The sequence below is a fragment of the Schistocerca gregaria genome, chromosome X (assembly GCF_023897955.1).
Source record: "Schistocerca gregaria isolate iqSchGreg1 chromosome X, iqSchGreg1.2, whole genome shotgun sequence".
Lineage (NCBI taxonomy): Eukaryota > Metazoa > Arthropoda > Insecta > Orthoptera > Acrididae > Schistocerca > Schistocerca gregaria.
In genome coordinates this window covers 532,187,327-532,200,201 of record NC_064931.1, presented here as the reverse complement: position 1 = coordinate 532,200,201, position 12,875 = coordinate 532,187,327, and the positions used below count along the sequence as shown (strand labels likewise).

At 39.2% G+C, this 12,875-nt stretch overlaps 1 protein-coding gene across 2 annotated transcripts in view; it reads right to left on the bottom strand.

The window, feature by feature from the left end:
• Nucleotides 1-12,875, bottom strand: part of LOC126297654 (COMM domain-containing protein 5-like) — a 67,732-nt gene that overhangs the window by 10,896 nt on the left and 43,961 nt on the right. Inside the window, exons 3-4 of one of the 2 annotated variants that reach the window (XR_007552560.1) lie at nucleotides 8,460-8,603; nucleotides 8,096-8,374 (exon numbers count right to left, since the gene is read on the bottom strand). Coding sequence is in view for 1 of the 2 variants with exons in the window: in XM_049988737.1 (XP_049844694.1) it covers nucleotides 8,194-8,374; nucleotides 8,460-8,603 (325 nt within the window). In the remaining variant the exon portion in view is untranslated. Of the gene's footprint in view, nucleotides 1-7,754; nucleotides 8,375-8,459; nucleotides 8,604-12,875 lie in introns of those variants that run through there. The other variant, XM_049988737.1, reaches the window with a different exon arrangement.

The window sequence follows — 12,875 nt, the reverse complement described above, 5'->3', positions numbered from 1 at the left end:
AGACTGAGCTCTCATCCTTTAGGTTCAACATGCAGTACTTTCATGCTCTCGTTTGTATCTAGTCATAAAGCCCTTTCCTGTTTGCCTACGTAGAAACCATTGCACAAGCAACAATGACTTTTTTATACCCCGTTTTTTTAAATTTATCTGGCTTGTCATCAAGGCAGTGACAAAGCCCAGATCACGTAAGACACACAATGACCAAGCACTTGCTCTGGCAGGCAACCCTCATCAGAAACAACAACCAAGTGGCAACAGCCTTACACACTTACTAATGGCATCAACAACTAGGTGGCACTCCATTTGGTGAAATTTGTGATACCTTTGCCTGACCACAAGCAGCCCCAAGTTACTTCCCAATGGCTGGTGGCTGTGCAGTCCAGCTGTTTCCAAGATAACATCACTAGTCGATTGAGTCACTGTGCTGTGGAAGGACCAGGCTGACAAGTCTTTGACTTAAATTGTTCAGATTTCCCATCAAAGATGATGAAAGGTAACATATGAGGATTTTGAATTTAGATGAATGCATATTTTAGTTACACATATAAATAAAGAATAAAGAGCCATAAGCACTCAATACTGTCCAAATCCTCCCCCCATGAACCGTGGACCTTGCCGTTGGTGGGGAGGCTTGCGTGCCTCAGCGATACAGATGGCCGTACCGTAGGTGCAACCACAACGGAGGGGTATCTGTTGAGAGGCCAGACAAACGTGTGGTTCCTGAAGAGGGGCAGCAGCCTTTTCAGTAGTTGCAGGGGCAACAGTCTGGATGATTGACTGATCTGGCCTTGCAACATTAACCAAAACGGCCTTGCTGTGCTGGTACTGCGAACGGCTGAAAGCAAGGGGAAACTACAGCCGTAATTTTTCCCGAGGACATGCAGCTTTACTGTATGATTAAATGATGATGGCATCCTCTTGGGTAAAATATTCCGGAGGTAAAATAGTCCCCCATTCGGATCTCCGGGCGGGGACTACTCAGGAGGATGTCGTTATCAGGAGAAAGAAAACTGGCGTTCTACGGATCGGAGCGTGGAATGTCAGATCCCTTAATCGGGCAGGTAGGTTAGAAAATTTAAAAAGGGAAATGGATAGGTTAAAGTTAGATATAGTGGGAATTTGTGAAGTTCGGTGGCAGGAGGAACAAGACTTCTGGTCAGGTGACTACAGGGTTATAAACACAAAATCAAATAGGGGTAATGCAGGAGTAGGTTTAATAATGAATAGGAAAATAGGAATGCGGGTAAGCTACTACAAACAGCATAGTGAACGCATTATTGTGGCCAAGATAGATACGAAGCCCACACCTACTACAGTAGTACAAGTTTATATGCCAACTAGCTCTGCAGATGATGAAGAAATTGAAGAAATGTACGATGAAATAAAAGAAATTATTCAGATAGTGAAGGGAGACGAAAATTTAATAGTAATGGGTGACTGGAATTCGAGTGTAGGGAAAGGGAGAGAAGGAAACATAGTAGGTGAATATGGATTGGGGCTAAGAAATGAAAGAGGAAGCCGCCTAGTAGAATTTTGCACAGAGCACAACTTAATCATAGCTAACACTTGGTTTAAGAATCATGAAAGAAGGTTGTATACGTGGAAGAACCCTGGAGATACTAAAAGATATCAGATAGATTATATAATGGTAAGACAGAGATTTAGGAACCAGGTTTTAAGTTGTAAGACATTTCCAGGGGCAGATGTGGACTCTGACCACAATCTATTGGTTATGACCTGTAGATTAAAACTGAAGAAACTGCAAAAATGTGGGAAATTAAGGAGATGGGACCTGGATAAACTGAAAGAACCAATGGTTGTACAGAGTTTCAGAGAGAGCATAAGGGAACAATTGACAGGAATAGGGGAAAGAAATACAGTAGAAGAAGAATGGGTAGCTCTGAGGGATGTAGTAGTGAAGGCAGCAGAGGATAAAGTAGGTACAAAGACGAGGGCTGCTAGAAATCCTTGGGTAACAGAAGAAATATTGAATTTAATTGATGAAAGGAGAAAATATAAAAATGCAGTAAATGAAGCAGGCAAAAAGGAATACAAACGTCTCAAAAATGAGATCGACAGGAAGTGCAAAATGGCTAAACAGGGATGGCTAGAGGACAAATGTAAGGATGTAGAATCTTATCTCACTAGGGGTAAGATAGATAATGCCTACAGGAAAATTAAAGAGACCTTTGGAGAAAGGAGAATCACGTGTATGAATATCAAGAGCTCAGATGGCAGCCCAGTTCTAAGCAAAGAAGGGAAGGCAGAAAGGTGGAAGGAGTATATAGAAGGTTTATACAAGGGCGATGTACTTGAGGACAATATTATGGAAATGGAAGAGGATGTAGATAAAGATGAAATGGGAGATACGATACTGCGTGAAGAGTTTGACAGAGCACTGAAAGACCTGAGTCGAAACAAGGCCCCTGGAGTAGACAACATTCCATTACAACTACTGAAGGCTTTGGGACAACCAGTCCTGACAAAACTCTACCAGCTGGTGAGCAAGATGTATGAGACAGGCGAAATACCCTCAGACTTCAAGAAGAATATAATAATTCCAATCCCAAAGAAAGCAGGTGCTGACAGATGTGAAAATTACCGAACTATCAGTTTAATAAGCCACGGCTGCAAAATACTAACGCGAATTCTTTACAGACGAATGGAAAAACTGGTAGATGCAGACCTCGGGGAGGATCAGTTTGGATTCCGTCGAAATGTTGGAACACGTGAGGCAATACTGACCTTACGACTTATCTTAGAAGAAAGATTAAGAAAAGGCAAACCTACGTTTCTAGCATTTGTAGACTTAGAGAAAGCTTTTGACAATGTTGACTGGAATACTCTTTTTCAAATTCTAAAGGTGGCAGGGGTAAAATACAGGGAGCGAAAGGCTATTTATAATTTGTACAGAAACCAGATGGCAGTAATAAGAGTCGAGGGGCATGAAAGGGAAGGAGTAGTTGGGAAAGGAGTGAGACAGGGTTGTAGCCTCTCCCCGATGTTATTCAATCTGTATATTGAGCAAGCAGTAAAGGAAACAAAAGAAAAATTTGGAGTAGGTATTAAAATTCATGGAGACGAAGTAAAAACTTTGAGGTTCGCCGATGACATTGTAATTCTGTCAGAGACGGCAAAGGACTTGGAAGAGCAGTTGAACGGAATGGACAGTGTCTTGAAAGGAGGATATAAGATGAACATTAACAAAAGCAAAACGAGGATAATGGAATGTAGTCAAATTAAATCGGGTGATGCAGAGGGAATTAGACTGGGAAATGAGACACTTAAAGTAGTAAAGGACTTTTGCTATTTAGGAAGTAAAATAACTGATGATGGTCGAAGTAGAGAGGATATAAAATGTAGACTGGCAATGGCAAGGAAAGCGTTTCTGAAGAAGAGAAATTTGTTAACATCGAATATAGATTTATGTATCAGGAAGTTGTTTCTGAAAGTATTTGTTTGGAGTGTAGCCATGTATGGAAGTGAAACATGGACGATAACTAGTTTGGACAAGAAGAGAATAGAAGCTTTCGAAATGTGGTGCTACAGAAGAATGGTGAAGATTAGATGGGTTGATCACATAAATAATGAGGAGGTATTGAATAGAATTGGGGAGAAGAGAAGTTTGTGGCACAACTTGACTAGAAGAAGGGATCGGTTGGTAGGACATGTTTTGAGGCATCAAGGGATCACAAATTTAGCCTTGGAGGGCAGCGTGGAGGGTAAAAATCGTAGAGGGAGACCGAGAGATGAGTACACTAAGCAGATTCAGAAGGATGTAGGTTGCAGTAGGTACTGGGAGATGAAGCAGCTTGCACAGGATAGAGTAGCATGGAGAGCTACATCAAACCAGTCTCAGGACTGAAGACAACAACAACAACAACAACTGTCCAAATTTTGTCAATTTTATGCATTAGTATAACATGAAAACTGCACTTCCTGCACAAAAACCATATGATACTTTTAAATGAAATCATTGCTGTTGTTTGACATTTATTTATTTCACTACTCCCATTTCTGCTGTAGAGCTATTTTTAAGTGCAAGGTGAAAACGGAAACCTATAAAACACACAGAGAACAAAGTGCAAGGCATAATGAGGCAATGTTTGATAAACAACGTAATTTAAGGAGCAGTACTTAGTTGTGATCTTGCACATGAAAATAGCTCCATAGCTGAAATGGTGAAAGTGAAATAATGAATAGTAAAAACTTGTAGTCTAATGGCAGCAATGATTTCATTTGAAAAGTATATTATGACTGTGGTCCCCAGCCAAGGAAAAACCATCATATGATATCACTTGCACATCCTAAAGCCTGGTGCACACTACAGCGAATGGAAGTGGATGTGGGTGAACTAGTGTAAAGTCTCTTTTACACCACAGTGAATGGAAATGAGCAAAAGTGAATGAGCATTCAGATCGTTCATCGGCATTCAGTACCATATGTGTGTACCTGTGAACAAGTGGTTACACAGGAGAGAATGGGCATAGTGTGCCAACTCTACTAACACTGCACCCCCCCCCCCTTCCCCCCTTTTTTTTTATAATCCTCACACCGGTTTCACACAATAACAGCATCGAAACTTCTTGGCAGATTAAAACTGTGTGCTGAACCGAGACTCGAACTTGGTACCTTTGGCTTTCACAGTTAAGTGCTCTACCGACTATGGACAACTCATGACCCATCCTCACAGCTTTACTTTTACCAGTATGTTGTCTCCTACCTGACAAACTTCACAGAAGTTGTCCTCCCAAATTTGGGGGAGTACTACTTCGGGAAGAAAGGGTATTGCAGAGGCATGGCTTCGCCACAGCCTAGGGAACATTTCCATAATGAAATTTTAAGTCTGCAGCAGAGTGTGCACTTATACAAAACTTCCTGGTATATTAAAACTTTGTGTCATGTAGAAGACGAGGTACTGACAGAAGTAAAGCTGTGAGAATGGGTCATGGGTCATGGGTCATGCTTGGGTAGCTCAGTCAGTAGAGCACTTGCCTGTGAAAGGCAAGGGTACTGAGTTTGGGTCTCAGCCTAGCACACAGTTTTAATCTGCCAGGAAGATTCCTTTCTGGAATAACAGCACTCGCTATAACTATGATGTAAATCTTTGACACTGAGATAGTTTTTGCTGCTGTTTTTGACAAAGAAATCAAAACAGAAGAGCAAAATAAGCATGTAGGTGCCGTAATTTTTATGTGAATGTGAAATGTGTTGAGACAGTGCACTTTAAACTGCATTGTAGCTTCTTTAGTATTATTGCAAAACTTTGCACATATGGTGGCTGATGGCCTGATGCATTTTGCTGGCTCCTAATACTTGAGGACAAAATTTAAAAGCAGAGCATTAATTACTGACAATCACCATAAAGCTGTTCACACACACAACAGCAGAGGATACTAGTGCCAAATCAGAGAGGACGCAAGCCCCTTTGATACTTTGCAAAAAGATCAACAACTAGCTGAACATGAGCAAACATAAATGAATGCATATCAAACACAATGAAATGTTTTCTCATGCTCAGCCACTGTTTTTACCTCACTACCGTGGAAACCAGGCTCAAGTGAGGAAGACATTAGTGCTCTCTGCCATTCTTTTGTATTATTTGGTGTCCGTTCCATGAGCTTTTGCAAACATTGAGATTATGCATTCGCTAGTAAATTGTTGCTTGCTGTGAAAGCAGCTAAGCACTAAAGGGAAAACAATGTTAAAGACAGGGTTTGTTTCACTTACAAAATGCAGAAGTATAGAAGAAGAGGTTAGAAGTGAATTATGAATCAAACATAACAATGTTGTTTGCTCACATCCACCTACCATTTGCACATGAGAGAACACAGCCTGCACTCATTTCTGTTTGCTTAGAGTTAACCAACCTTAAAATATCCTTGTAGTGGAGACAACATTCCCAGAATTTAAGGAGTGAAATGTAATGTAGAACAGTCTCTGGATTGCATGCTAAATTATATGATGACCCAGTAATCAAAGTACTTAAATTAGTCCAAAAAAGCTTGAAAATAATGAGTTCTGTTAGCAAATACTCAATGAAAGAATATTTTTCATAAAGCCAACATTGCTGAACTACCAAAGAGATTAATGAAATACAAATATATATTTTACATTTTTCTGAGAGACTTATTGTTACAGGAAATGTCAAATTCCTAGATATGGATCCAGAAAAGTTGCACTACAAGCTCCTGTGCAGTTGTCATGTTGAAGAGAAATCATTCGTGTACAGCAGGGAACAACAGCGTATGCACAAAGCAGTGCTTCTGACACTGGTTCTTCGGCGGTATGAGAGGGATTTAGTGAGAAGACTAAACTGCCATCACCTGAACTGAATGTGAGTACACCAAGAACAACATGCAATGCACCTAGTCATCTTATGGCAGAAACCATAATAACATCACAAAAGTGTAAAGCACTTCCAAACCTGAAAGAAGTCATAGAAATGCCTGCGAGAAGAATTAAAAGAAAACTCTGTATGGTGTTTGATGATGAAGATACTCCAAGGAAGCAAAAACAACAACAGAAAATTTATACAATGAACAGATCTTTAAAAAAACCTTCCTGTATGTTAAAAATTAAGGGTAGATTACTGCATTGTAGAAGCTCAAATAATATTGCCCACATGTTCAGCAGCTTCTGTTTCCGTTCTCATTATTCCAGGGCACTGACAACTCTAATCCAGGAGCAAAAAATGTCAGTGGTCATTGGTTGAGAAAAATCTCTAACAGTATTTTATAAATCTCCAGTAGCATATAAAGTTTGTGTGTGTGTGTGTGTGTGTGTGTGTGTGTGTGTGTGTGTGTGTACTGCTGACAAAGGCCTTAATGGCATCTCCGCTATATCTCTAACAGTATTTTATAAATCTCCAGTAGCATATAAAGTTTTTTTGTGTGTGTGTGTGTGTGTGTGTGTGTGTGTGTGTGTGTGTGTGTGTGTGTGTGTGTACTGCTGACAAAGGCCTTAATGGCATCTCCGCTATATGGCAAGTAGCAGCTTTCCTTCTCTCATATTGTTTGATAGTTCTCAGACGCACAGGCTTCAGCATAACGCAGAGAAAAATGTTCGACTATGACACCACAGTTAGTGAAAATAGCACTGTTCAAGGCAATGAGGGTCTCAATTGATGGATGCCACTTATCACACTGGAGAGCCCACTATGATCTGTAATGGCCTCAGCAATTTCTAAGTTCCAGCAAGGTACTACCTTCTGACGGGGACATTCTAAGAATATGGGATCACTAAGTCAGCTGTCAATAGAATGGCTGCTGTCGCATTCTGGACAGCCTCATCAAAGCCTCCATTTAGTGGGGAGCTCAGAACAGTGGAGGTGAAAGCCTACCAGTTGGCATTGTGGAGAGCCCATCTAGACATGTGCGTGGGGGAGTGACAATGAGGGAGTGACAAGAAGATTGGGAAGTGGTTGCTACTACACAGGTCATCATGCACCCTCAAGTGAATAGATGGAAGAAGACGAAGGCTACAAATGGAAAGATCAATGGCCTAATAAGTTACATGTGCCACTGTAAAGTGTGTGGAGGGTCCAGTATTCAAGAGACAGAGGTTGAAATTTGCCAGTAAGTTTTCAATATCTTTACCAGGCCAGTGATCATGGTTCCACCACACAAAGGTTATGGGCACTGAAGTTGGCCAAGATTAGGAAAGGTGGGGGAAGAAAACCAATGCAGACAGTACATTCTGAGCTACTCCACCATCAGGATGGAGACAAACATTACAGGTGGTAAAATCTGAAATATTTTATGAAACATATTTATTACTTGCAGAAAAACAGTGCACATTCCTATGACACAAAAAACTTTTTAATAATGTTATTTGTTCACATAAATTTTCAATTTCTGCATCAACACTCTTGTCAGAACATTTATTTATGATAATATAAGCAATTAAAAGGTTAATACAATGTTCTGAAAAAATCTCTCCAAATTTTCATCTTTGTACTTCTGTTGACAAATTAATCCACAACAAACAGTGAGACTTGCATTCTGCACAAGTCCTCACATAAAGTTGAATCTAAATGGCATACCAGACTGTCCAAGAATCACACCACTCCCTAAGAGTTGCTCGCAATAATTACCTTTTAAGAAAATCTCTATGTTCACAGGTAAGTTTCAAAATGAAATGAAATGAAATGGCCCTTTAAACATTTGAGAAAATATTTGCACATATTCATTGTCATGGAACTGACATTTTGAAAAGTCTTTTCTTTTCCAGCAATGCCATCTCTTTTAAAACTGTTGCTACCACATATCTCAGATGATGGAATTTTGATACTGAGATTTCAAACTGCCTTTTCTCATTGTTAGACAGTGAAACATCAAGGGTTACTGATGGCTCAAGCACACGTGATGAATAACTGAAACAACGAGATATACTGAATTAACATTAATGTGCTGCAAGCAACAATTAATTAACCTCATGTCTCATACTGTTAAACATACCATGATGCAATAGTTATGTTAATTCTCCAATCAACAGATATCAGCTTTGGCAGTATGTTACGTTTTGATGCAATGCCACTGAGAATGGCTGCTCTGGGTCCTGTTAAAACACTGACCAAGTCTTGTGCAGATGCATTAGGAAATCTGCAAAAAAGGTTTTTTTTTTAGAACACATCAGATAAAACCAATAATACTGTGTTGATATTAAAATACCTCATTTAAGCTACCAAACTTTTCATACTGGTAAAACTAAAGTATGAATGTGTGTGTTTTTTGCATTATTTAACATTCATTATTACTTCCCCGCATCCTAACTAATCTGAGTGGGTCATTTTCACAATTACTTACCATACTAAACATGCTGACAAATATATGATTTTCAATTGTTTCTAGGAGACCGGCTGAATCAGACAGTAGTGAAATACTTTTCTCAGAATTTACAATAATTATCATAACAACATAAACTGAAAGGACTACTCATGGCCAAGGTTTAGGAACAAATCACTTCTTTCTTCACAATTTATAAGAAACAGATAGACAGATGAGAATCTGGTTTGAAACGGGGGGTTTATTTTGCAGCCTTAAACATATTTGACCACTTATCTCATGAACTAATAATGCTGCTAAAGGTGTGTGTGTGTGTGTGTGTGTGTGTGTGTGTGTGTGTGTGTGTGTGTGTGTGTGTGTGTGTGTGAGGGGGGGGGGGGGGGGGGGGGAGGGTTGGTGGGCTCAGGTTAAGTGTGATATGTAAACACGAAATACTCACATAAATGGACAGAGAGTTACTTTACAAAATGCTATTATTTTAACTAATGAGTTGTCACTGTCTACACCATAGCAAGACACCACAAACACAATCTGTGGAACATCAAAGTACCTGTATTTAAAGGAAAATTCCGGCTGGATGAAGGCAACAGTGAGTAAAGCAGTTCAGCAAAGAAAATCTTTACAGATCTTCTTTAGTATGACGAAATACTTTATCTGCTACAAGCATTGTTACTTTGAATTAAACTAGGTTCTAGAGCTTATACCCAAGGAAATGTAGGTCCAAACATTGGTTTAAGTCAGACACAGCTTTCTGTTACTTTACATCCAATCCCATTATATATAAACAATATGAATGAAAGCAACAAAATTTATCTTAATCAGATATAATCACATTTATCTTTTTTTATTTCTTTAGTGGAATCTTAATTTTATATTTATGGTCGTAACAAAGAGCACACAAACTTTTAGTTTTCCTGACATATTAAGCTTTGAACAAATAGTTTAACTGTGTAATGCAGCACTCCAGTCCAAGCCACTGGAGACAGCAGTCATGTGATCGTTGTCATGGTTGTGAGCAAGCACGTGTGTGTGTGTGTGTGTGTGTGTGTGTGTGAGAGAGAGAGAGAGAGAGAGAGAGAGAGAGAGAGAGAGAGAGAGAGAACGAACTCTGCCACAGCCAGTCCCAAGGTGGGGGCCTCATCTTGTAAATGATGAGGAAGGAGGAGAGGGAAGAGAAACAAAAACTCCTGTCAAACTTGTGTGAGATCCTCTGGGATTTCACCACCAAAAACTCAATACAAACCAGTAGTAATGACAGAACAGTGGAAAGTATCCACTACCCTGGGACCCAGTCAATAAGACCAGGTAATAGACTTTATCATCAGATTCCAGAACATTAGGCATTTCATGACGAGAAGAATCAGAGCTTCTCAAAAATCCTCAAGACTATTTTCCATGAGAACACTCAAAATGAGCACACTACTGAAACCACATAAATTGAAACAACTGGCAAACACCATGGATAAACTCAATATCAAAATTCTGGCAATACAGGAAACATGATTCTCAGATGAGAATATACAAGGGGAAATCAGTCATAACCATTTCAGAAAGAAATCTCAAACTCTTCAGAACAGCATTTGCAGGACACAAAGAGACACTGGCCTCTGTAATAGATTTCACTTCAAAATCAGAAAAAATATCAACACTCATAATGCGATATGGAAACAGAGTGTATACACTAATGAATGCATATGCCCTACAAATAACTATAACAAGAAAAACACACAGATTATAAAGATTTCTGGGAGATCTGAAAGAAATCACCAACAAAATACCCACAAAGTATGTGAAAGTATTACTAGGAGATTTTAATGATTAATTAGACAGGGAAAGAAAATTCAAAAGACACAATAGGAAAACACACTGTCCACAAGCTGACAGACAAGAATGAAGAGAACCTGATAAATTTCTGCAGGAATTTTGACCTCAAGATCTTGTCTACCCAATTCTAGAAACCACACAACAAACTGCAAACTTGGAAATCACCAACAATGCCCTATGAGAATTTCAGACAGACCAGATAGTGGTATCCATGAAAAATACCAGAAATTTTTTTTTTAATCCGATCATCATCTGCCCAAATTAAAGCCCAATTTATACCCAAGAAACAACTCATGAGAACCAACAGAACTTTCACAACAGAACCAGAGTACCTACCACTAAACAAGGAATAAATAACAGGAAACATTAAGAAAATTGACAGTAATGACTCAACAGAACTGTCAGAAAAATGAAGAAACTGATAAAATTGGGGCAACCATGGAGAAAATGGAAATATCAGTGGCGGAACAAAACATGTGGCACAGCTACACAAAACAGAATACAAGCCTGGAAAAAATTTAACATTCGTAGAACATCTGAAAAATGGGAAGAATTCAACAGGATATGGAAGACCACTTCTAAAATAATCCGTAAAGGAAAAAGAGGTTATGGAAAGAACAGACTGAAAGAGATGAAAGAGGACTTCAACGAAAACAACACACACACAATTTCTATAGAACATTTAGAGAAAATATGACAGGATATCAGCCACCAAGGTTATGCTTCAAAAGACAAGAGGGACATTGAAGACAAACCTGAAAAAGAACTTTAAATACTATCACTATACTTCAACACATCTAAAATATGATAAACTGATGCACATTCTACAGTTTGAGAAGCCAGAACCTAACCTTGATTTCAAGCTGCCAACACACAAGGAGATTGTGGAAATAATAAAGTCATTGAAAAATAACAGAGCACCTGGAGAAGACGGACTGACTGTGGAAATTTGGAAATTCGACCACAAAAACATCACACCCAAAATACACAGAATCAAACATCTTGGGAACAGAAAAGGTACCAAAAGAAAGGAAGTCAGTTCTAATACATGCCCTCCACAAGAAAGGAAACAAAACAGACCCTTTTAATTACAGAGGAATTTCACTACTGCCTGTGACATACAAAATTATCCACAGCCCTGTTAAATCAACTGGTACCTCAAATAGATACTGAGCGATATGGTGCAATGGTTAGCACACTGGACTTGCATTCGCTAGGATGACGGTTCAAACCACTGTCCAGCCATCCTGATTTAAGTTTTCCATGATTTCCCTAAATAACTTCAGGCAAATGATGGGATGGTGCCTTTGAAAAGGCATGGCCGACTTCCTTCCCCATCCTTCCCTAATCCAATGGAACCGATGACCTCACTGTTTGGTCCCCTCCCTCAAATTAACCAACCAACCTCAAATAGATTGACAGGTAGGAGAACACCAATGATGGTTCATAAAGGGAAGATCAAGCAGTGAACATACCTGGTGCTCAAGAACAGTATTAACAACAAGAAAGTCCAGGAACACCAAAATGACATTTGTTGACTTCAAAAAGGCCTACAATTCCATAGACAGAGAAGCAAATTTCAACAATCTAGAAGAAATGAAGGTGGACAACAAGACCAGAAAACTAATCCCTAAAACATTAACAAACACAACATCCAAAGTGGGTTTATGAGAGATCTCTGAACCACTTGAAATCAAGACAGTAGTGAGGCAGTATGCTCTGTTATGGAGAAAATAATCAAGCCATGGAACACAGTAGTCAATGGGGTAAACATGAGAAGACACAAGAGAAAAGAAGCCAAAGAAACTCTAGAGACATGACATAAAATCTCAGCCAAAACAAGACTACAAATCTCATATGAAAAAAAAGCAGTACATGGACACAAAATCAACACCCACTGGTAAAGCAAACAGAAAGTTTCAAATATCTGGGAGAGATTGTACAGAAAACAGGACTGAACTCAACACCCAATGAACAACGGATCACAAAATTAAAAAGAGCATATGGACTTACACGGAACCATTACAACAAAAGAAGTATTACCATCAATGACACTATAGTACAGTAGTATTACCACAGGCCTTGTATGCCTCAAGCAATCAAGGAAATAACTAAAATCAAGGAGATGGAAAAACAAGAGAGGAAAATACTGACAAAGATCTACAGGTTGATTCAGAAAGAGGGGATCTGAATAAAGAGACTGACAAAAGAACTGTATAAATAGACAGCCGATTACAAACATCAGGAAAAGAAGGGCAAAGTTCT